Source organism: Procambarus clarkii, chromosome 86 (genome assembly GCF_040958095.1).
Source record: "Procambarus clarkii isolate CNS0578487 chromosome 86, FALCON_Pclarkii_2.0, whole genome shotgun sequence".
Lineage (NCBI taxonomy): Eukaryota > Metazoa > Arthropoda > Malacostraca > Decapoda > Cambaridae > Procambarus > Procambarus clarkii.
The window spans coordinates 9251317-9277382 of record NC_091235.1 but is presented as its reverse complement, the minus strand read 5'-3'; the positions used below and the strand labels follow the sequence as shown (position 1 = coordinate 9277382).

Genomic DNA, 26066 nt, shown 5'->3' with positions numbered 1-26066 from the left:
CCACTTGTGGACGGTCGGGGATTGAACGCCGACCTGCATGTATATACTGGATATTCAGTTTAATGTGTAAGAAAGACTCGAGTTACTTGTTCATGAGGTAATTGGGATAAGTAACGAAAGTAACGTCATGGAGTAACATAAGTAAGCCTGGTGTTACTTATCATAATAACACCATTTCAGAGCCATACTTTTGACCCTTTTTGATTTAGAGATAGACGGGAGGGGCGGGGGGGGGGGGGGGGGGGGGAGGGGGGCACAAGATCATGTCCCGACATAGTGTTCCAGGGATTCCTGTGTTCCAGATCTTCCAGGACGGTAGGGGCTCAGGGGTGGGGGCGCTACGCGCATAAGTGCAGGCTTCCTGTCCCCGGTCAACGGAATTAAATGTATTGTTCTTCTCCGTGGAAGTGTTTGATCCGTTGATGGGGGAATGGGAGGGTACTCCCCCATGGGGTCGCTCCTGCGTCGCTTTTGCGTCGCTCCTGTGTCACTTCTGGGTCGCTTCTGCGCCGCTTCTGGGTCGATCCTGCGTCGCTCCTGCGTCACTCCTGCGTCGCTTCTGGGTCGATCCTGCGTCGCTTCTGAGTCGATCCCACGTCACTCCTGCGTCGCTTCTGGGTCGCTCCTGCGTCGTTTCTGGGTCGCTCCTGCGTCGCTTCTGGATCGCTCCTAGGTCACTTCTAGGTCACTCCTGGGTCATGCTCTGGGTCGTATTCCTAGAGGTATGTGTGTGTCTCAGTGGTCGGTGTACCCAGCTGCTTCCCCAACCACCCACCCCCAGCCACCACCCCAAACAACCTCCCCCCCCCCATTAACCCCTTCAACCACCCCCTTCACTACCCTCTCATCGTCACCATATCCCCCATATAACGCCCCGACAACTTTCCCACAACTTTCCAGCCTCCACCATCATCCCCCCATCCCTAGCCCCCCCCTCCCTACCCCCTCCCCCTCCCTCCCCCATTCCCAAACAACACGAACCATGCACTCCCGCGCCGCTAATGACCCTGGTGGCCATTCAAGCCATGCAGATTCCTGGTTTGCATAACTGTCGGCCGGAGAGAGAGGAGGGGGGGGGGGGCGACGCTCCCTTCTAAAACACAAACGATCATTTGGGCAGCAATTTGTTGTCAGAATGCAGGAGTGATCATTCAGTGAAGGCAACGAGGCTCGCATTAGCATCAGTAACGAAGGCTTTTCAGGGCGCTTCTCTCTCCTCTCTCTGGGCTGACACCTGTGTTGACATAAACACAGTGACGTCACACACTTCGGGGGCACACCCTTGTACCTGTCAAATTTTATTCTCTTGGTTAGGTTAGGCTAAGTTAGAATAGGTTCGGGTAGGTTAGGTTAGGTTAAGTTAGGTTAGGTTAGGTTAGGTAAGGATAAGTTAGGTAATGTTAGGTTAGGTTAGGATAAGTTAGATCATGTTAGGTTAGGTTAGGATAAGTTAGATCATGTTAGGTTAGGTTAGGATAAGTTAGATCATGTTAGGTTAGGTTATGTTAGGTTAGGTTATGTTAGGTTAGGTTTGTTTATTTGAGTGGTGATGACGTAGAGGATTCATACTTTTTAATATGTCTTAGACCCGACTCTTTCCTGGCTTGAGGACCATTCAAGCTTTGTACACACACACATGTATACTCAGTGTGACCCCAGAATTTTCGTGGCATTGACGAAACAACTGGGCTCGAAATGCGCCACGAGTGTTGCCGGGGTATTGTGTGTTGTCAAGACCTTCCAACAATGCACTTAGGCAGTCGTTGGAGTAGTGGGTATGGTACTGCATAGCCTGTGGGATGCCCCTGGGGGGGGCCTAGGTTCGAACCCTTGAGGTTAAGGATGCCATAGTTGTTCATAAGATAATGTTAGAGTTGTATTGCATGGTTGTAAATCACAACCCGTACAGTGATCATACATGGCAATGATCTACTGAAAACATGGATACAGTGAAAATATTTCAGGTATGTTACCTTTTACAAGAAATTTATTTGCCATTTCATGAACCGTAACTTTAGTTTTATCTCTGGCACTATGTTTTTTTTTTGCAGTGTAAAATGTGATGTTGTAGTGTGTGTGTGTCCTTGTCCACACACTTTACACTTTACTTCATCTAGATCCCCCCATACAAGTCGAACTGCCGGAGATACTTGTAGCCAACAGCTGTGACAGGTGTTGTCACAGCTGTGACAGGTGTTGTCACAGATGTGACAGCTGTGACAGGTGTTGTCACAGATGTGACAGCTGTGACAGGTGTTGTCACAGATGTGACAGGTGTTGTCACAGCTGTGACAGGTGTTGTCACAGATGTGACAGCTGTGACAGGTGTTGTCACAGATGTGACAGCTGTGACAGGTGTTGTCACAGATGTGACAGGTGTTGTCACAGATGTGACAGGTGTTGTCACAGATGTGACAGGTGTTGTCACAGATGTGACAGGTGTTGTGACAGCATGTATTCTACCTGTGACAACACCTGTCAACCTGCCGACCTTGTTACTTCCTCTATACAAATGAAATGTGTATCTTGCTTTGTTTCTTATTTTAGAATCATTACAAAGACGTGTTTGCTCTAAAATATAGACACACACACACACACACACACGCTATGCGTGTGTTTATATAGACAATCATAACGGAGATGTTATGTTTTTAATAAGCATAACATGCTTATATGTTAAATAAATATATTTAAATAAATATGTATCTTTTAAATATTATTCTTATATTTTATAAACATTTCTACAACGGAACTCGATGTCGGGGTAAGGTGCACCCTCTCAGAGAGAATACTTATCAACATCTCACATCAGCAGTCAGGGGAAACACCTCCAACATCTTCATTTCGACAGATAACCTACTAGAAGCTCTCAAAGCGACATCGGTTGGAACCTTGCAGCACATCATCAAAGATGCCCCGCGCCCCCGAGCAGCAGCCAGACTCTCCAACCTCCTGAAGAAAGGTTAATGACTCTCCCGGCACAACCTAAGCATGGCACACGCTCCTACTGTGTGGCAACATGTGCCTAGCGGTCCCTGCAAGGAGAGACAAAACATCAACTTTCTCAGTCATTAGAGACATAAACAGTTTCCCCAGAGAGGACAACCAGGTTCCCTTTCCCACACGTGCCAGAAACACCCACCGCAGGAAAGGCAACAACAACCAAAGCATCCAAAATGAGAGGAACAGTAAGCAAGAAAAGGGATGGAACAAGTGCTTCGCTCACGTCCTCTGTTCGAACCCCAATTCTATAAATGCTTCACCGAATATAGGTGTATTTGCGGCGAGGCAGTGGCCGACAGGCACGGCCGGTATGGCCTGCTCTGCCAGAGTACAAGGGGGGATGATACTCAAGACACAGTGAAGTCAGTGACATAATTAAGAGGAGTCTCACCACAGTTGGTTGTTCAGCAGAGAGAGAGCCCCGTTACCTAATGCCCCGTAACTCTTACGAGCCTGTTGGTCGGCCAGACGGGATCACAGTGAATCCGTAGAAAAACGATAGGCAGTTCGTTTGGGACTTTACAATCTTTCCTCTTTCCCTAGATTATGTAGATCCCTAGGTAGATCCCAAGGTAGATAGACCCCTACTTCCCTCCATCCCTTCCTGGAACATAAACACTGCGTCTGGTTAGTGTTGTATGCGACATCTTATGAACATTCTACATTTAAAAATACTCTTATCCATTGTTCTTGAAGCCACATGAGACCAGACGGCATGGCAGGATGTGCAGAATATCCCCGTTGAAGAGCAGAGAGGCAACAGGTACTCTTAGAGAGAACTCTAAAACATCTGAGGCTTGAGACTGTTCAACACGCTTCCACTACACAGAAAGGGCATAACTGGCCGACCCTTCACAGTGTTCAAGAGAGAACTATCAACATCAGAGGCCCGAGACTGTTCAACACGCTTCCACTACACATAAGGAGCATAACTGGCCAACCCGTCACAGTTTTCAAGAGAGAACTTGATAAACACCTCCAAAGGATAACTAATCAACCAGGCTGTGACTCGTACGTCAGGCTGCGAGCTGCCGCGCCCAACAGTCTGGATGACCAGTCCAGCAACCAGGAGGCCTAGTCGACGACCGGGCCGTGGGGACGCTAAGCCCCGAAACCATCTCAAGGTTTAAATAAATCTGCTAAAATATATTTTTGAATGAATTCTAGCGTCCCTCAAGCCGACTGCTTACAGAAAAATTGGTCATTGCCCTGGAAAGTCAAACCGAAACTGTCTCTATTTTCCGCTTGTTACAACTTGTAATAAAGTTGTTACAACTTGGCTTAACATGTTTATGACGTATTGGAACGTTATTACAACTTGCTATATTGGTTGTTATAACCGGTTAGGTGTTAAAACTTGTTCGAACGTTGTACCAACGTCGTAGTTTCGGTGTGTGTTTGGCGGGTGTTCTCTGGGCTCCTTTTAGCAAAGAACTTGACGACAAAAAATGTTCACTTGTTTTTCCGCTCTCCGTCAGTAACTCAAAGGCAACCCGTCAGGCGCCGCTAGAGCGTGAAAGCCTCCGCCTCCAAAAACATTTCTTTTTCCTTCGCGGAAGACTTGAGATAATCTATGTGATCATTTTCTTATATTTTAATCCAGTGAGACGGGCATCACAGGAGGAAGAAACACTGGCTAATTATACTCCGCGAGTAATTGATCAGTAAACGTATACAATATACCTGATAATTTGACATGCCTTAAAATAATCTAAAACAGTATACGTATCAAATTTTAATTTTAGAGTGACAAAGAACGGTGCCTGAACTTACAGAGACTGAATTCATCCATACTGCTAAACGGACCCCGAACTATCCTCGGAATCTGCAATTACAAGCCGTGTTTCCCCCCCCCCCCCCACTGTTCAACCCGTTCTCGCACTTGCTTATAGTCAATATTGGCTTATTTAATAAGTGCATATATGACATACTAATTGATTGTGAATATTTTAGTTTATCTTGAAAAGCTTCATAGAAAACACCGACCTCACCTAACCTTAGTATGTTAAGATAAGCATCTTATTGCTTCTTAATTACAATTGTTACTTAACCTATACCGTTGATAGGTTAAGTAATATAAGCCAATATTGACAGTAAGCAAGTGCGAGAACTGGTTGCACTGTTTACAACCACAGCACCCGCAGCCCCCATACTAGGGGGAGTGCTGTGGATGCTGTGGGTCTCAGGAATGGGTGGCGACCTGATCGCTCTGTGAAGGGGTCGCCGCCCCCACCCATTCACAGAACCAAACGCCTACAGAAACACACACACAATCTACCGCACCGTAACTGTTTCCGAAATCATCCTTATCACCAGAATCACTCTTATCACCAGTCAGTCCCCTTTTATTACCATAATCAGTCACTCTTATTGCCACAATCAGTCACCCTGATGCAGACAAATGCAGCCCCACATCGCTTCCCTAACTACCACCAGATAACCATTGTCACCATCCCTACACACACACACACACACACACACACACACACACACACACACACACACACACACACACACACATGATTTTCGGCAGCGTGTCAGTATCTGTACACATTTAGTACAACAACAAACGCTGCGCCCTCGCAATAAATACTAGTAAACTATATCGTTTATATTGTAAATGATCGTTAAACCCAACCCGCACATAGGAAATGAAAGCGACGCCGGTTCATTTCCCAAACAGTGTGTGGGTTTGGGAATTATTTGCTCCTGGGACATTATTGTGACTTATTGTCTCCAATTGACAGTTGTGAAATAGATTAGCTTGTGATATCAATAGTTGTCGCTAGGCGGCGCGCGCGTTCTATTGTTTACATTTGCCCAAGGGGTTGTAAAGAGTAAACACGGTCGACAAGACACGCTTCCCCAAAGAACAACAGCGCCAACAGGAGCCTTACGTTATCACATGACAGACAAACAGACACAGACGCCTCCCCCAGACAGCATTGAACCGCCACCAGAAGAGTGGTATTGCCCGCCGAGGCCCATCACACACTAACATCACCGCTGTGATTCACGGGTTTCCAGCTGCGGGAGATTTATAGAGTCTAATTTGATTCGGCAAGATGTTTCTCCTCAAGGCATAAACATGCTGCCGCAGTTTGGGTTTATCTCTCTCGCTTGGCATTCAGATTTGAGGGGAAGCAAAATACACTAGAATGAATGAAAGATGAAGGGAGAATAACAGATTAGAAATTTATATAAAGACAATAAAAGGAAGACAAATTTGGCGGGAAAATACGTCAAAATTAAAATCAAAACAAAAATTACTTTGTCTATATTGGAGCCTTTGTAGATTTTGTAATGGTTTCCATATATTCATTCCTTAGTTTGATCTTACCAGAGACTCGCGGATTGATGAGTGGATTGGTGGATGATTGGTAGAATACATGTATTCTATATATAATGTGGCTTGTTATCATTCATAGCTCTCAACTAGTCCCAAATATCACCTTCAGGGCCGGCCTGTAATCTAGCCTACGGTTGAATAAGATACGTCAAGTTCTGCTAGCTAGACGCACGCCAGAGGAAATAAAAGTAATTAATAATACCTTTGTAAAGCTAACGATATAATCATGTAACAAAATAATAACACTACACTGGTAAATATTACTGTGCACAATAGTTCCTGAACATTCCCTGGTCCAATGTACAGGACGGAGTGGGGGGTAGAACACTTGAAACTAATTTAAGGTTCAGGTAATCACCAAAATATTGCTTTGAATGGGTAAATAACTGAAATGGTGGAAATACATAAGGCAAAACTCGAACATAATATGGAAATCACTAAACTACATTTGATAATCATACTGTTCAATGACAAGCTACGTATCATAGAAAATATTTAAGGTACAAAATAGATGAGCATCGTACCACTTCTGTTCAACCCAAAGTCAAACAACTTCAAACAAGCTTACTATTTATCATAACCTTTTGACCAAACCACACACTAGAAAATGAAGGGACGACGTCGTTTCGGTCCGTCCTGGACCATTCTCAAGTCGATTGTGACTTGAGAATCGACACAATCGACTTGAGAATGGTCCAGGACGGACCGAAACGTCGTCGTTCCTTCACTTTCTAGTGTGTTGTTTGGTCAACATATTTCAGCCACGTTATTGTGACTTCTCGTCTGCATAACCTTTTGCATTTCCACCAGCTTCTAATAATCAATTACCTCCATGCCCAAGAAATAATTCTACTACAAAACATTCCCACAATAGTTAATAGTTATCTGAACATAGGTCTTCACATTCGGACCCTCCCAATGACCGGTTGAGAGGCGGCAATGCTGCCTCTCAACCGGCTGTCTTTGGCTGTGAAATAACCGGTTTCTACTCCCATGTCGCCTCTATCCGGATACGTTAACCAAGGGTCCATAAGGGTTTATCCATCACAGTATTAATTAATCTCTTAACTATTTCTAGACTGACATTTACATATTAATATGAACCCCAAACTCCTTGGCACTCAAAGGCAAAGTCACACCAGATTACAGGATATTATCTTACATACTCCTATTCCGTCTTAAATAAATATACATAGGCCCATTCTTTAGTTCCAAATTATATTACATATTAATCACTGAATTGTCATGTGCAAATCGTCATAAGAACAATCAAACATAATTCATAACATTCTCGTATTCAAATTAAGCAATAAACACAGCCTTTGGGTAATGTTGCACACATCTTGCTGTGTTGACTACCTCACATTTTCTTATGTAAGGTACTAAATGGGCTTACAGAATTCACCTTAGTAATACCTTTAATTTAATCACTTTCTAGTTACTGCCAACCCAGTCCATATCATAGATGAAAATGTGTATTGATTAGGACCTCACAATTCTGATTGGCAGACATTACCCTTTGAGTTATGAATGTACATTCATTACATGAATGTACATGAATGTAATGTCATGTACATTTGCAGGTGTTTAACTCTACATAATTTAGTTCAATTTAACGCGGTTCGTCAACCAAGTATCCGGTAATCCAAATATTTCCAGTTCGTAGTAGTTTTACACTCAACATCTGGGATAACCTAGATAGAATTCAATTCCTCCTAACCAATCAGAGCCCATCACTTGTGTGCCCTAGCCAATGAGGACGTGTCACAGGGAACACGGACCAATGAGAAAGTGTCACAGGGAACACGGACCAATGAGGACGTGTCACAGGGAACACGGACCAATGAGGACGTGTCACAGGGAACACGGACCAATGAGGACGTGTCACAGGGAACACGGACCAATGAGGACGTGTCACAGGGAACACGGACCAATGAGGACGTGTCACAGGGAACACGGACCAATGAGAACGTGTCACAGGGAACACGGACCAATGAGAACGTGTCACAGGGAACACGGACCAATGAGGACGTGTCACAGGGAACACGGACCAATGAGGACGTGTCACAGGGAACACGGACCAATGGGGACGTGTCACAGGGAACACGGACCAATGAGGACGTGTCACAGGGAACACGGACCAATGAGGAAGTGTCACAGGGAACACGGACCAATGAGGACGTGTCACAGGGAACACGGACCAATGAGGACGTGTCACAGGGAACACGGACCAATGAGGACGTGTCACAGGGAACACGGACCAATGAGAACGTGTCACAGGGAACACGGACCAATGAGGACGTGTCACAGGGAACACGGACCAATGAGGACGTGTCACAGGGAACACGGACCAATGGGGACGTGTCACAGGGAACACGGACCAATGAGGACGTGTCACAGGGAACACGGACCAATGAGGAAGTGTCACAGGGAACACGGACCAATGAGGACGTGTCACAGGGAACACGGACCAATGAGGACGTGTCACAGGGAACACGGACCAATGGGGACGTGTCACAGGGAACACGGACCAATGAGGACGTGTCACAGGGAACACGGACCAATGAGGAAGTGTCACAGGGAACACGGACCAATGAGGACGTGTCACAGGGAACACGGACCAATGAGGACGTGTCACAGGGAACACGGACCAATGAGGACGTGTCACAGGGAACACGGACCAATGAGAACGTGTCACAGGGAACACGGACCAATGAGGACGTGTCACAGGGAACACGGACCAATGAGGACGTGTCACAGGGAACACGGACCAATGGGGACGTGTCACAGGGAACACGGACCAATGAGGACGTGTCACAGGGAACACGGACCAATGAGGAAGTGTCACAGGGAACACGGACCAATGAGGACGTGTCACAGGGAACACGGACCAATGAGGACGTGTCACAGGGAACACGGACCAATGGGGACGTGTCACAGGGAACACGGACCAATGAGGACGTGTCACAGGGAACACGGACCAATGAGGAAGTGTCACAGGGAACACGGACCAATGAGGACGTGTCACAGGGAACACGGACCAATGAGGACGTGTCACAGGGAACACGAACCAATGAGGACGTGTCACAGGGAACACGGACCAATGAGCCGTGTCACAGGGAACACGGACCAATGAGGACGTGTCACAGGGAACACGGACCAATGGGGACGTGTCACAGGGAACACGGACCAATGAGGACCTGTCACAGGGAACACGGACCAATGAGGAAGTGTCACAGGGAACACGGACCAATGAGGACGTGTCACAGGGAACACGGACCAATGAGGAAGTGTCACAGGGAACATGAACGTGTCACTCTTCTAGAGAGATGTCAGTCTAGCGAATGAGTTTGTAGGGTGCTGATATCACAGAAGAATCTGTTCGTTGATTATAGCAAAGAAGTGCTATCTTGGAAAGTGTCAATCAATCAGAGTTTGAATTTAAGCTGTCAAACGGGGGGTGGGGGGGGGGGATATCTGTTTCGAAAGCAGCATAACTTGAGCCTAGCAAGATGATTGATGTAGGTCTGTGAGGTAAGTTCTCACCTCAAAGAACTCACTGTTTGAGGTGAATTCTCGCCTCAAACATTGATTCCTCCAGTGCCGGGTAAGTCCACTACGGGCTCACCATAGCCTGTGCTACTTGGAACTTTTTGTTGCCAGTAGCTGAATCTAAAACAACAGCAACATTGATTCCCCTTACGGGCTATTCATGCCCGTGCCACCTCTTGGGTGGTTTAATCTTCATCAATCAATTGATTCCCAGGTAACGAGGCTGAAATGGTATTGATCATTGAACGTATACCTTTGTCAATACGTGATGGACTTGCAGAATTTGTGATCACTAAAGTCGACGGAGCAAATAGTGACCATATTGGTTATAGTCTGTGTATATGATAAAAAGTGATTTCATTACACACAGAGATCACACTAACGTGATGCATCAAATCTCAGTCGATTAAGGCAGTGTCTGGGATGCTCCCGGACGCAGGTTCGAATCCTCGTCACGGCCCTGGTGAATTTGTTCATTTAAAGTGATTTCATATTATTACTGACAAAAAATATGAAATATCAAGTCTATTCACACCCTGCTGCATTGAATTATTTAATGGAATGGAACAAATTATTTAATAACATTGGTGGTGTAAGTGGTTATGGCCTATCGATGAGGTGGCAATATAAATTATCATGATTTTGATGATTGACGTGATTATAGCCTTACATTGAGGTGGTAAAATAATTATAATAATATTGTTGATGTGGTCACAGCCTACCAGTGAGGCAGCAAGTACCAAACCTGATCAAAGAGAGAAAGGGAGGGAATTGTCAGGGGAAAGCGCCAAACAATTACGACTATATAGCACATGGAAGGGGTCAGGATAAGGCTTTGGGATGGGACGGGGGGAAAGGAATGGTGCCCAACCACTTGGACGGTCGGGGATTGAACGCCGACCTGCATGAAGCGAAACCGTCGCTCTACCGTCCAGCCCATGTGGTTGGGCTCAAAGAGAGTTCAACCCACTGACGTAGGAGTGTGTGAGGTGAAGGGATGGCTCCAGGCATCTTTGAGTTATGTTAAGGGTGGGAAATCCCTTGTAACTACTTGTCTGGAGATAAATCGTCCTCCCAGTCCTATAAATAATTTATTGAGATAGTGTATAATGTACTTGAGGCACATGCAGGTGATTCAGTGCCTTGGGCGCTCTTTAATTCATGTGCTGCTTATTGTGTTTTTCTCCTCGCGGGGAAAAACGGAATTTACCGACCCCCAGAGCGGAAGACGGGAGCTCCGTCAACCGCGCTATGTACAGCCGCAATAAGGAAGGACTCCAGAAGCAACTAACTGCTGCTCTACTGGAACCTTAAGCCTGGTCTGTCACTCAAGCATGGAGGAATTAGGTGACGCGGCCGGGGGAGAAACCATTAACCGGGCAGGTGGAAAAGCCATTAACCAGGGCGGGGAAGAAACCATTAACCGGTCGCGGGAGAAGCCATTAACCGGGCGGGGAGAGGAGGGAATTATCAGCAAAACGCGCCAAGCCATTACGACTATATAGCACTTGAAAGGGATCAGGATAAAGATTTTGGATGGGACGGTGGGGGGAGGGAAGGAATGGTGCCCAACCACTTATAGACAGTCGGGGATCGAACGCCGACCTGCATGAAACGAGACCGTCGCTCTACCATCCACCCCAAGTGGGTGCACGGGCTGGGGTAGGGGGGAAAGAGCCATTAACCAGGCGAAAGAGGCAGGTGTGAGGGAGTGCACGCTGTACACTCCCTCACAGACAAAAAAAATCCCTCAAAAGACAAAAAAATACTTTTTGTCTTTAGACCACATCACGGGTCGGAGGCTCATGGTATACCGAGCCCGCCAAGGTTTACCGGTACTCTAGGAACGGCTTACAGCCACTCACCGGGGAAAAGTTTGCTGGTAACGGCTGCCTTAGAGTACAGCAACTCTATCACGGCTCTCTTAACCTCATTTTTGCCTTCGTGGCTACATATATATTTTATTATTACGTATATAATACTTGTGGGATGTTTGCATATGCTGATCAATATGATTTATGTTGTTTTATGACACTGGAATTGTTGGAAACATCATATGGCAAGGCTGTACACTGACGAAGTTAAAATAAGCTTTAATCAAAGGTTATTTATTTGCAATAATACAAACCTGCCAATATTCAGGAAATATGTAATAAAACGAAAACAGCTACTGCAAATAGCATTTCTGTAGCTATCTTTATATATATATATTTTTTGTATAATATATAAAGCTGAGTGGCTGCGAGTGTTGGCCAGTTGCCCGTGAAGAGCATCTCAGGGTATTGGTGGTCTAACCGTTCAGAATAATGGAATTTCTTTCATACGACTTAACCAAGAATATTCTAATAAGGCGGGAATTTTTCTCCCGGCGATATTAAAGTTCCTTTCCTAACGACGCATAAATTTTCTAACGCAACGAGAATCGCCTCCATAAAAGCATATTGATCGAATAAGAAAAAGTAAGTTTTTTCCCCCCTGAGGTGGAACCATTTTCAGGACACCTGGGCGGGATAATGAGGGAGTTTGGCAGTAACTTTCCCTCCAAAATTTGATGGTAGCGCGGTACAGTGAAGACTGTCGTTCTCTTCCTATTTCCACAAAATACACTCCACTTTTTGTGTATTTTATTCTGCCCTGAGGACGGCAGAGAGATGGGCGAGGAGGGAGGGCGCGGACAGAGCCCCATCCCAGTCGCGTGAGAGACACAGGTTACCTCGGTGTTGGAGGTGGTAATGGCGCCTCCTGCTGCAGTGCTGCTGTGAGCGTGGTGGGGAGGGAGGGGGGAAGGAACAGCTATACACCTGCCGGGGAAGGAGGAATGATACAGTGATGTGGGAGGGAGGGGAAATGTGTATCAGGAGGGTATGAGAGGGCTAGGACGTGTGGCAGGAAGGTAGGAGATGGCAAGGTGTGACAGGTAGGAATAAGGGTGGCAAGATGGGTTGAGGCGGGGAAAGTTATAGGGAAAGTGAAACAACGCAAGGAGGATAGGGTTGGAAGCATAAAAGTGAGAGGGAACAGGAGTGCGAACGTGAGACAGGGCAGGGAAAGGGCTGAATCAAGATGATGAGTGAGGGTGAAAGTGACACTGGGAAATTAAGAGGCCGAGAAAGTTTTTTTTTATTAGGTTTTGCCATTTCTGGTTTGATCTGATAGTTTGGAATTAAACTTTTTTGGATCTAAATTTTGATTTGTGGCCAAATTAATTTTGGGATTTAGTTTCTTTTATTGTTTCATGCATTAAAATGTTCAGAATTTTATGAGCAGCTTGAAAATAATATTTCTACTTTGTTCAACTGCCATGTTTCTGATTCGTAAGTCGGTGATAGTTTGGCAAGATTCTGGGTTGTACAGTACTTCACAGTATAGTATAAGTGGAACAGTGATTTTAGTGCAGTTTAGATGTATTTTCAGTGAACAGTGAAGTGCATTAACTAAATTTATTAGGAAGTTTTGAAATATTCGGGCAGTGATAATTGTTAAAAGTCTACGGTGTATGCAACTATAATTTCACTACATCAAGACTCATATCAAGGTTTGGATTCAGCCTCGATGACGAGCGGACGTCTGAACGCCACTCCTCCGGGGAGCCGCCGAAACACATTCCGTTTCGCGGTTTTACCCATAGGGTTATGATACTGCCGTCTGGCATTTCTATTCAACGGTCCGGTTTGTGCGACGCCTGGCGCATATCTCGCCACAGGATAGTGGATAGATTTTGAACGTTTTCTGGCTGGTCCTTCGGGCGGGGTGATGTTGTTCGACGCCGGCTTGGCCGAAAGGTCCCGGGAGTTCGCGGATCTTGTGGTCTCCTTGCTACCCACTGTTATCTGTGTGGGGCGGGGCCGGTGCTTGCCTTCATGGGGGACTCTTGGGGCTTCCCAATCATCTTACCATCAGTGTATTAGTTTCCGCCGACCGGCGATGTTCATTTAGCAATACGGCTTTACGATTTACTCTTCCAGGGGTACGCCGGGACGCATCCGATCCCTCGTTCGTCATCGTCCCCAAATGAGGATGTGATGTACAGTATATTGACCAGCTGTCGACAACTGTTGGGGCAAATCTGTGTAAACTGTGTTAATGTAATAAGGAATCAACTTTAATCCTTAATTCGTTAAACATTACAGGAATATGTTTTGCTCGTTGGGGAGATTTGGGTGACTGTAGTGTTCATGGACCAGTGTCGTCGATGGAGTTGATGCTTTGCTGAGCTTACAGGTTACCAGAGTTTACCTGAGAGCTACTAACACTAATGGCCTCGACGAGGACAGGAAGCCAGAGGCTTGTCGAAGATCCTCTCCCTTTGCCCAGATGACAATTTCTGTCGAGGTTAAGATTGTTACCGCCAGAGGCGGCTAGTTTATTGTGCACCCCATACTCATCCTGTGTGCGGTAGCGCAAAAAGCATTACAGAGGGCACAAAAGGTCTTTATCAGACCTCATCTTAGATTATTACATAAACAATTTCATCTATCCTTCACAACTTATAGTTACAATGTCAGCTAGTTAGAGAATGTTTTATTTCAAGAGCTATATATATGCAGTAAGTCATAATACATTAATGGTAGGTCTTATCGCTAATACATAATTGTTTGAGCAATGGAGATATTACAGAGTCATAGGGGAGCTGCTGTTTATTATTAGTCTTCACAATACACTACTTGTTTTAGTAAGGCATTAATTAGAACATTAAACAAGATAGGACTTACTACTCCTCCTTGTGGGGTGCCTAGTTGCATTAATTTAGTCTCACTTTTGTAGCCTTGGAACAGTGCAGAGGACTTCCGATTGGTAAGATAGCCTCGTATCCATTGTAATAATTGTCCACCTATATCCATTCTCGCTAATTCATACATAATCACTTCTTTATTAGCAATATCAAAGGCATTTTTTTAATCAAGAAATGTTGTGTACTTGTGCCTTCTATCTCCATGAACAGTGAGAAAGGTTGTGATACAGTTGTGTACACTTTTACCATATGTGAAACCATTGATATCAGGTGACATGTGTTCTTTAACTCTATACAATAATCTATTAAGCACCATTCTCTCAAAGGTTTTGCACATGCAACTGGTCAGTGAGATTGGACAGAAAGCATCAGGTTGGCCAGGCTTTGGTACAGGTACCGTAAGACTGGTGGTCCATGATACTGCCAGCTGCCCAGTGATATAACTTGCATTAAACAATTCTAATAATGGATTACTGGGTACACGATGTAGAAGTCTTAGAATATCATAGGTGATACCGTCCTCACCAGGAGCAGTGCTACTGCCCTTGGAGAGGGCTGCATCCAATTCATAATCTGTATATGGAACATCACATTCATGTTGCTTGCTCAAGATGAAATTTATGAGAGTATTTCTGTCTGTGGATTTCGCCTGCAATTTCTCCCTAGTGCTAGCTGGTAACATTCCAAAGCTGGAAACCTGAGCCCATTTTGTTATTAACTGATTGGCTTTCTGTAGCGGGTTTGGGTGTGAAACTTGTCTATTATTTTTACCAATAATTTTGTGTATGCCTTTCCAGGCTTTGTCCAGGGGCAAAATGCATAATAATGCATTATTTTGGAGAATATTAATTTATATTTAAGTGATGATCACTATTTTGCACATTATATTTCACTTTCATACTGCAGATTTTGTGCACTGATTTTGTTGGCCCATTAGCCTTCCCAAGCTAAATAAAATTGTTTGCATGCTGTTCAAAATACTGCATATAGCAGCTATAATTTAGGGGTCAGTTGTAGCTTAGGCTTAGAGCTATGAAATGTAATATGTACAATTGATTTGTACTAAACTGTGACCAAAGCACATAATATGTTTGGGCAGAGATCCATACCAGCTCTTCCCTATTGTACTGTATTATGCTAATAAATCTTAATACAGTATTATTCAAAACGTATAATAATTTCATTGTTCTACATTGAAATAAATTTTAAATTTTGAAACCACATAAATGTAGTATACATTATTTAAAACTGTTATATAATAATATTCATGGTCCTGAAATGCAAATAAACTTTTTCCCCACAAGATCTTTAGCAAAATACTTAGCAGTTCACTTTCATGCAAGATCAGGGAACTCAGTCCTTTGTAAAAGTGTGAATATACTGTACAATACTTGCATAAAGTATTGATAGATTAGATTAATAATTTACAAAAATATATTGACTATAAAATCTATGGCAAAATCTAGAGTGAGGGATTTAGTGATGTGATAATCAGCAAAAAAGACTGTTGGCCAATATTAATATAAATTGTAATATTATATTATATTCCTAACAAATGACATTTCTTCATAAGTGAATTTTATTCCCATATCAGCATTATCAGTTTGATTTGCATAAAGAGTATAAGAACTTTTCATAAGAAACTGCAAGAATACCTGTAGTTCATATAGGCTAAAAGTCAAAATAAATTAATGACATTTATTGTTTCCCTAAAATGGTATTTCTAACCATAAATTTAGATTTTGGAAACTTTATTCATAACTTTTATACAAATTATAAAGGCATTTCAGTTACAATCATGGATTATCATATACATTCTAGTCTTTTCCCATATTTATCTTTTTAATTTGTTAAAGTACTGCATGGTACAATAAATTATTCATGATATAAGATGGTTAAAATAGCATACAAGAATTTTCCAAGCCGGTTATGATTTTAAAAATATATTTTATCTTATTTACCTGATTTACCTGAGGGCCATAACCCTAGTGGTTTCGACGAGGACAGATAGCCAGCGGCTTGTCAAAGGTCCCTTCCCCCATTAAAAATCAAAATCTTATGATTATATTAAACTGGTAATATATCATAATTATCACAATTCCCACATCTGTGAGGAGGTATCAGCCGCTAAAAAGAAATAGCAGAGTAGCATCCTGTAGAAAAAAAAATTAAAAATACTCTTCTCTGAACTATGTATTGTATATAAAATTGACCAAAATTGTAAATTACAATAATTATATTTATCAGCCCTAAAACTTGCTGAAGTGCTGTGTATAATTTGGAAACTACTGAAAGGGTTGCCCGTAGAAAAGTACTGTACATTTCATTATAAAACTATGGATACGTTAAATGTTTAACATTTTTCAATTTATTCTTTTGCAAATAGTGTTTATTTTTGTGTTATTTTTATAATATAAAATATCAACTGTCAGTATATTTTGGTGTCCTCTTCTCGGCAAATGCTGTCATTCCTTCAAGACGATCATTCTGCAACGAATACAATACTTGTGTAACTTTATCAATCGGAACAAATACTTCTTAAAGTTGACAGGTAAAAGACTGGTTGCACTTGAATATCTAGGGAAGCACAACCAGCGGTAAATTATACGAGGGAAACCCTTCTATGTTGACAGTTTTTTTTTTTTTTTTTTCATCTTTAGCTACACTCACACTGCAGGCCACATGATGGTCTGGTTCAAATCCCCTCCTCCTATATTACTCTTTTTTTTTAATAAATAATGACTTCTATTCCTTATCTTTCTTTCCCGAGCTTTTACCTTTTATATTCTTACTAGGTTTTGGCCAATGGTCCCAGTAGATTTATATATGACTTGCAAGATCTGGTATGGATTTAATTGCATGAAGCTTTCCAGGCAGCAAAGACCCACCAGAAAGAGGAATTTCATTACACTCTATGCACATGCAGCATGGCAATTCTGATGGACACATTTCTTGGGTTAAGGAACAATTATTATACATAATTTATATAACTGTAACTATGTAAGAACTATAACCCTCCTTCTTTGCATTAAAGATAAATAATAAAATTGCTCTTTTTAAACAATTACATTACTCACTGTGGCAAATGTGATATTGCTTAATCTCCTCTCAAAGTGCAGCCCTTGACTCAGCGGCAAATTAAAGGCTGGAAAAAAGTATATGAATGTAGAAGAACAATATGACATAACCACTAAGTATCGGAAGATGTAGCAATGAAATTTAATTTGAAAATAAAGTAATGGTGACAAAATTTGTTACTTAAGCATGTCAAAATCATAAAATACTTAAAGCATGAACAAGGGAGCCTATATTATATTTACTACTGGATGGTAAACTTGTTTACCATCCAGTAGTTAGCCAATTGCTTAATGCACAGTATAATACTTAAATTGATGATTTTTCATCCCAATTAAATATTGTACTTTCATAAATATCATATAGCTAAATTTTGTCTGACTTGTTTGATAATGTAGACTAAAATATATTTTAACGTTACTTAATCTAGTACTGGATAATATTATCGAATAATCTTATCAAATTTTAATTTAAAGTAAAACCTAAAATTTTCAGTGAAGTACAAATAATTCTTGTACCAAAGAGTCTACAATGCATATGACAAAGTATTTCAGTTACAAAAAAATCAGACACAGCACCGCTCCTGTGCCAGATAAGTCCATTACAGGCTCACCATAGCCCGTGCTACTTGCCCCGCTCCTGTGACAGGTAAGTTACGGGCTCACCATAGCCCGTGCTACTTGGAACTTGTTCCGAGTAGCTGAATCTATAACAACAACAACAACAGTTACAAAATGCATACTCTGGAAGTGGCTGGGCATTGTATGCAATGTATTCCAGTGAGAGTTAAGTAATGCCATTGGTGTGTGTTGACTGTAACTGGACAAGTAGATTCAAACCATACATCCTCCATTATTTATGAATGCAGAGAATATTCAAGTAAGATTCTAAATAAATGTATCCTTAAATACAGTATACTGTAATGTCTAGCCACATTGTAATTACTTTCTATTAGTAGTCGTGTCACTTACCAATCATTATAAGTTCTAATTTAAACTTTTCATAATTTGCCATAACTAACATGAATGCATTTTCCATTTAGATTACAGGTATCTCGGCTTCATGCAGTCAACTTACCTATTAGTATCTTTGCATAAATATCAACCATATATAATTTCTAAACCAGTCTAGAAATATTCAGTTTCTAAACCTAAACTAAACCAGTTTATTTCATAGCTAAAATATATTTAAATTATTTCAAAATATTATCAGCATTTCACTGTTTATTGGCATATTCCTTATCATAAATGTTACTTTAAATTTGTTTCTAATTCATATAGTAATTTCATATAGCTTCAGAAAGATCCCTGCCTAATGCATCTTCCGATCATATTGGACAAAACAAAATTCACTTTCGGGTTTGCCTGTGAACCATGTTTTGCCTCCCCCCCCCCCCACTCGGTGGTGATGATGATGAGTGTCAGGAACTATATATGCTGTATATACATATAAAAAACTATTTGGGTTATAACTCACAATTGTTGATAGACTCCTTACACATAGCCACAATCAGCTTGGAGTGTTGAGCAATCCTCTCCCCAAGTTGAACAGCTTCATCTACCACTTGGTCTGCTGGATGAACAGAACTTACCAGTCCTGTAAAATTTCTTTTGTTAAAATGTTATATTTTGACAAAAGATGTAAACAAATCTAAATCTAAAACTGATGTAATGTTTTATAGTGATTTTTTTTAAGGCATCAATAATTTTTTTTTAAATAGTGGTAAATGAGGCTTATAATATTTTCCTGCTTTGCAGAAAATAACAGAACAAGTTGCATATTTCCTAAGCCTTTGAAAGTTGTTATATGACTATTTCCTATATCCAGTATAAGCAAAATCTAATACGTACAATGTGACCTAAATTAGTAGCTGTTGTCTAAGCCAAAATAATAATAATATTGTTTTACTATTAGGTTTTGTAAATGCAATTGTACTGTATATTCTATATTAATTTTAGAATTACTGTACTATATAGTATATATAACAAGCTAGCCACCTTAGTTAAACTTTAAATTAGAGTTCTTACTAGCCTCTGTTTATTTCAGTGAAAATATGCTAACCATGACATTATCCATCACTCTTTGCCAATGGTACCTGTTGTTAATCCATAGACATTTTCAAAGTGATGTTACAGGCGATTGTTCAAATGAGGAGATGATGAAATTAAAAGATCTTTGCTCATCCTAGGGTGTGCCTTGATAAATTTTGATCATACAGTATATGTAGCAACATGGCATTCAAGATCATTGCTCACTCTAGGAAAGATTTGGATAATAAGAACACTGCATACAGTAAGAACACTGCTCACCCCATTCATTGGCTTGCTGAGCTGTTATGGTCTCCCCTAAAAGACACATCTGCATAGCACGAGACTTGCCAATAATATGAGGGAGCCACTGAGTGCCACCTCCCCCAGCAATAGCACCAATTTTACTATCTGGTATACCAAACCTGTCGATGAAATTGTGAATACAGTACATATTACAGAAACATTTTATGATTTTTTTTTGTTGCTGTTGCTTCCAACAAAAATAACACTAATTTTTCTTGTTCTTTCTTTCTCTTCCCTTCTTTTCTCTCTTAAACATTCATGCATCAACTAAAACTAATACCATTACGATGAACAGATGGTAAGTTTAATAGTTAAAATATCAGTTCTTACTTGGCATTCTCTCCAGCCAAGATGATGTCACACCTCATAGCCAGCTCACAGCCACCACCAACAGCATAGCCATTCACAGCAGCTATTACCGGTTTCCTTACAGTAACAACGGTGTCAAAGTTTTCCATGAACTTCCAATAACAGTCTTGAAACTTCAAGTCTTGCATTCCTCTTATGTCACCACCTGGAGGAGGAACATCTTGAATAAAAATATATTCATCGTATAATTATAGATAAAAGAACATACAATATTGGGGATGTATAATCTCTCTTGATAATTTTCTTTGTATTCCAGAATTTAAATAATACTTGCAGCTTTTAAGATATAATCCTTTCCTCTCAATATCATTTGTGCATTCCTATATTTGAGCAACATGCTTCAAGTCAGAAAACCATAATTTTCTTCAAATCATTTTGGTAGCCAAGTGTCATGAGAAATGTATAATATTCATCATCCATAATCAAAATCTTTTCTTATGAATTTTATAAATTGTGCTGTAAACCAGTCAAGTTGTACTTGATACTGTAAAGTGTGAAAATGTTGTTGCTGGTTGCCAAGTATGGCTAGAAAGAATTACAAGAGGGAGGGGAAGGGAGGGAATTAACCAGGGAAAAGCACCAAGCCATTACGATTATATCGCCCTTGAAAGGGGTCAGGATAAGGATTTGCGTAAGGACGGGGAGGGAAAGGAATGGTGCCCAACCACTTGCACAGTCGGGGATCGAACGTTGGCCTGCACGAAGTGAGACCGTCACTCTACTGTCCAGCCCAAGTGGTTGGGTAATTACCCGAGAGAAATGGAAAAATAAAAGCATTGAATGTAATGAAATGCTCTTTTTCTGGTGGGGTCACTCATTAGTCTCCCAAGATATAATATGTACTGGGTCTGTCAAGCCTTGGGGGAATTGTACCAGGCCTGTGAGACCGAATCAAGTCTATTGGGAGATGGCCTGCAATCTGGTGGCAGCCAGGCTCATTAGAAATTGGGTTCTTCACAAATAGCAATGATCTGTTGAACTTGTTTACCTCTGAGGCCATTTCTTTCAAGCATTTGCTTGTTTTGTTTTGTCTAGCATTTCTGGTAGACTTTTCCCAGTTTTAGATAGATATATGAACCTTTTCTCTGCCTTTCCTCATAGAGAGCTAGATTCTAGTTCTGGCTCCCAGTAGGTCAGCAAGAATCCCAAATAGGTCCGAGACCTGTTGCCATTCTTATACTTGGCTATATTAGCTCATATGTTCCAAAAAGCTACTGCAAGGGCTGTCCCAGAAAACTGTGTATGTATAGATTAATATTAATTACTACATCACTTAAAATAATTGTAGTTTCATAAAAATCAGATCAAGTTTATGCAGATTTATAAGTTAAGAACTCTCCTCATCACTGACCTGAAGAAAAGACCTTGTCACCACCAGTAAGAACAATGGCAGCAACACCAGGATCAGAGTCCATATTTCTAATAGCATTTCCCAATTTCAACATGAACAAATTGGTAAAACTGTTCAAAACTTTTGGACGATTCATGGTGACCACACCAACACAATCTCCTTTTCCTCGCTTTTCAATAATTATATCTTCATCAGCAGAAGCTGCAACATAAAAACTTGATGAAAAAGAAACAATTGCATCTTATACATAATTATTTATATTTGTTATTAACAAGCTTAGGTACAAGCTCAGCTTAGGTTTCATACTATTGGTATAGAAAAGTGAATAACAAAAAGAGAAGCAGCATAACCATCAACTTGACCTATCCTAGATCAAGATAAGTAATCCTAGGCCTAATATTCACAATCTTAGGCACAATTTAATATATGTATGTATTATACTAGGTAGGTCTACAAAGATTAGATTTGATTGCTGCCTTCTTCCATGGCAGTTTCTACAAAATCAATCAGTACAAAAGATGGATTTTTTTTTTGGGTGCAACAGTCTTTAGTTTGTAAATTTCACCCATAGTCACTATAGGTACTATCATTTTTGGAGGATATATTAAACATTCTTTGCTGTGGCACAGTGCTTACTTATCAGTGACTATGGGGGTCGAGCTCTTTAGGCCCAACCTACTAGCCTTGTTGTACCTGTTGCGTTATACCACAACTACTCTGACATTCAAAGTCATGGTCGAACCTGTCCTTAAAGTTGTGGATGGAGGTGGCTTCCACACCTACTTCTTTCACTGCATTCCACTTGTTGACCACACGTACAGGGTACGAGAATTTCCTTTCATTTCTTTGATATATTTGTTTTTCCAACTTCCAGTTTTAGTAGTTTTTCAAACTACTAACTCCATAGATATTTTAATCTGTAAATGTATATACTATATATTAATAGTATCATCATGTGCTACCCACTTCCCCAATATATGCACCTAAGCCATACAACTTCATCATTGTAATCACTGCTATTATCTTATATTATGGTTGTTATATTGACTGCAAATTTTATTATTATATACCAAGTAATAATCCTCAAATTATGCTACAAAATGCCTGTTGATAATCCTCTCAAATTTTACTATAATGTACCTACTAATTTTCTTTAAATTTTCCTACAATATACCTGTTAACCTTTTTCAGTTTTACTACAAATTACTTAATTAATATTATATGTTAGATTAAGGACCTGCTAACAATGCTATGCATGTTAGTGGCTTTACAAGAATGTAAAAACATCAATGCTATGTACTGTACTCACAAACCCATTGTACCTTCTTGAATATATATAAATAAAAAATATATAAAAATATATCATATTTGATGAGAGTAATCATCAAATATCATCATCATAAGCACAGGGTAATGTCACAAGTGCTTGGTTACTTGTGCCTACCTATAATGGATAAAACTAAACCACAAAAAATGGCAATCATCAAATACAGTATGTATACCATAATAACTTGCTGAAACATTAAAGATATTCAAGAAGTAACCACTGGAAAAAAATTAACTACTGTATTGGGTTTCTGTGATGGTTTGCATACATCATTTCAGAAACCATTATTTTTTGAAGTCAAATAGAAGGTGTTTTATTTTGTAATATTTGTTTTCATTTGTTTTCTAGCAGATTTACAGTACAGTACAGTACAGTACAGTATACTTAAATTGTAGAATTACAAAAGTAGACACTAAAAGGGCATAAAAAGCAATGGAGCAAAACATCATGGGAATCAGTGCCATGGGAATCCAAGTGCCATGGGAATCCAAGCAGCACTGCTCAGCTACCAAAGCTAAATTTCCCCCACAAAAATATGTGAAAAATTAACAGAATATATATTTGGTAAAATGAAACGTAAAACATAATTCAGGCATGGGAGCAAGTTTGGATGTAAGATGCCTTCACTCCAGCAATTTTTAAATAATTTTAATTATTGTAGATTATTTACTTTAAATTTTAATGAACAAAATAAAAGTTCCAGCAAACCTAATGACATTCGTCGAGCTGTGCATGGAGAGTTGATCCAACGAGGACAGGCATTAGGCTGACAAATCATTCCAGAGCTTAGAATTCTCTGGAGTGTTACAAGTTTACCTCTTGTTAACCCTGCCATTATTATTATTTTATATAACAAACTTGAATAGTCTGCAATGAACAAAGAGTAGAACTGGAAGAACTGGAAAAAGGGGACAGCAGCACACTATTGGACGAACCTGAAAAAGTGAAAAAGATATCAACGTCCCTGTTTTTAGTTTAGTTAATTTATTATACATTCCATATCCATCCTGTGAGTGGTCAACTCGTCCTATTACAAATTACTTCGCTTTTCACTCGTATACGCTATAGCCAAATATCGATGCAATTCAAAATTAAAATATATTTTCCAACTTTTTTTTTTCCAAAACAGCAAGTTAAGGGTCCTCTGATAGGTTTGGAGGGCAGGAAGTTCTCCTAAGGGTTAAAAACGTCATGAAAACTGTTAATTGAATGTTTCCTCTCCTAACCTAACAGCCCAAGCCAGAGGACCCAAAACAGAAAACAGGGCAGTACGTCACTTTCATGAGCAGACTTCATTTTGAATTACGTCTATTTTTAGCCTGAGTGTGCATATGAGAGAAAAGTGACGTAATTTGTAAGAGGACGGGTTGTGGGTAGTAGTGGATAGGTTACAGAGACACATAATGGGCTCTGGGATTGAACCCTTAAAATTTATTTAGCTAAGCAAGTTACAGTCTTGATGATTGTACAACAATGTTGATTGTCAACAATAATTTTGTTGATTGTCAACAATAATAAATTTTGTTGATTGTCAACAATAATAAATTTTGTTGATTGTCAACAATAATAAATTTTGTTGATTGTCAACAATAATAAATTTTGTTGATTGTCAACAATAATAAATTTTGTTGATTGTCAACAATAATAAATTTTGTTGATTGTCAACAATAATAAATTTTGTTGATTGTCAACAATAATAAATTTTGTTGATTGTCAACAATAATAAATTTTGTTGATTGTCAACAATAATAAATTTTGTTGATTGTCAACAATAATAAATTTTGTTGATTGTCAACAATAATAAATTTTGTTGATTGTCAACAATAATAAATTTTGTTGATTGTCAACAATAATTTTGTTGAGAATATACATTTGGTCAGGTCTACATTGGTCGGTAATGAAAGTTCCCAGAGATACTTATAGCCGAGCAGTAGCAACATCTAGGAGTCTGCTGATTTTATTGGATGATCCATAGATGTGTGGCTCTTCTTGCATGAGAGTATAATAGATGGAATTACTAGTGTTGATTTCACTTTGCCTCAGATCTACAAGGTTTTGTTGAAGTTTGTGGTGTATTATTACTCTCAGATTGCTTATAGGCAATCCAAGGTTATAATCTAATCATTTTTTTAAATGCATTTTTTTGGAGGCTAACTCATCAGCTCCATCATACATTTAGAAGCCAAAATGAGATGGGAATCCACATGAAATGGAGTGTCTTAAAAAGTGTCGTAGTGCAAATAAAGATGACAAAGCGTCACTTATAATTAATATATCAAGTTTGAAGACTTGTACACATTTCAGTACAAGGTCTGAAATAGCTCGGTGGGAGCAAGTAAATATATCATATATCTTCATTACTTACGTAATGTTGGGGAGAGCTCTGGGTAGGTTTGGGTAGATTTTGGTAGTTTTGAGTAGATTTGGGTAACTTTGGGTAATTAGCCAGACTAGTTTGGGGTGAAGGGTAGAGGACCAGTAGTTTATACTAATGGTTCCCTACACTTGTACCCAGCCCTCGCCCCAAATATATGTAGTGTAACTAAACACGTCTGGCCTCGATATCATCCTTAACACCACCATTCAAGCCTTATCAAGTCATTATTTATCAACCTAGTCACTGTGACGAGTCTCGTGAGAAACATTTAGCTATAAAAATAATAATAATAATAATAATAATAATAATAATAATAATAATAATAATAATAATAATAATAATAATAATAATAATATTTTATTCAGGAAAACTACATACATAGATGCAGAGTTACAAGCATAATGTTGGATTATCAGACTGATATGTACGATAGTTACGATATCCGGTATCCGAAACGGCTGTGTACGATTCGACCAGACCCATGTGTTGGATGGAGTCAGCTGATCGTTACTGTTCTTTGATGCTAGGGTTACGTTTTCTATGATTTGTCCGCGTGGTTAGAGTTACATGAATAAATCAGATGTGGCCAAGTTTTTTG

General features: G+C 40.4%; 2 protein-coding genes and 1 non-coding gene across 4 annotated transcripts; 2 read left to right on the top strand and 1 right to left on the bottom strand.

Annotated features, from left to right (window-relative positions):
* Nucleotides 1-422: 422 nt before the first annotated feature.
* Nucleotides 423-9700, top strand: LOC138358763 (ribosome-binding protein 1-like). Its single transcript, XM_069316936.1, has 2 exons — nt 423-722; nt 8123-9700. Exons 1-2 carry the CDS (start codon nt 423-425, stop codon nt 9698-9700), a joined length of 1878 nt encoding a protein of 625 aa, XP_069173037.1.
* Nucleotides 2348-2483, top strand: LOC123769567 (small nucleolar RNA SNORA17). The gene has a single exon (XR_006774274.1). It is a non-coding gene; the product is annotated as a small nucleolar RNA SNORA17 (small nucleolar RNA).
* A 6670-nt stretch (nt 9701-16370) lies between the features above and the next one.
* LOC123767319 (enoyl-CoA hydratase, mitochondrial) lies at nt 16371-25741 on the bottom strand. 2 transcript variants are annotated; one of them, XM_045756899.2, is made up of 8 exons: nt 25457-25741; nt 23800-24026; nt 21765-21965; nt 20375-20558; nt 20021-20163; nt 19188-19307; nt 17714-17781; nt 16371-17123 (listed from the first exon to the last, which is right to left on the bottom strand). In XM_045756899.2, the coding sequence occupies exons 2-8, from the start codon at nt 23924-23926 to the stop codon at nt 17058-17060; spliced, it is 909 nt and encodes a 302-aa protein (XP_045612855.1). In that variant the 5' UTR covers nt 23927-24026; nt 25457-25741; the 3' UTR covers nt 16371-17057. The 2 variants fall into 2 exon arrangements, with proteins under 2 accessions (XP_045612855.1, XP_045612864.1); XM_045756908.2 differs by lacking the exon at nt 25457-25741 and adding an exon at nt 22507-22681 and having other exon boundaries at nt 23800-23937.
* Nucleotides 25742-26066: the final 325 nt, after the last annotated feature.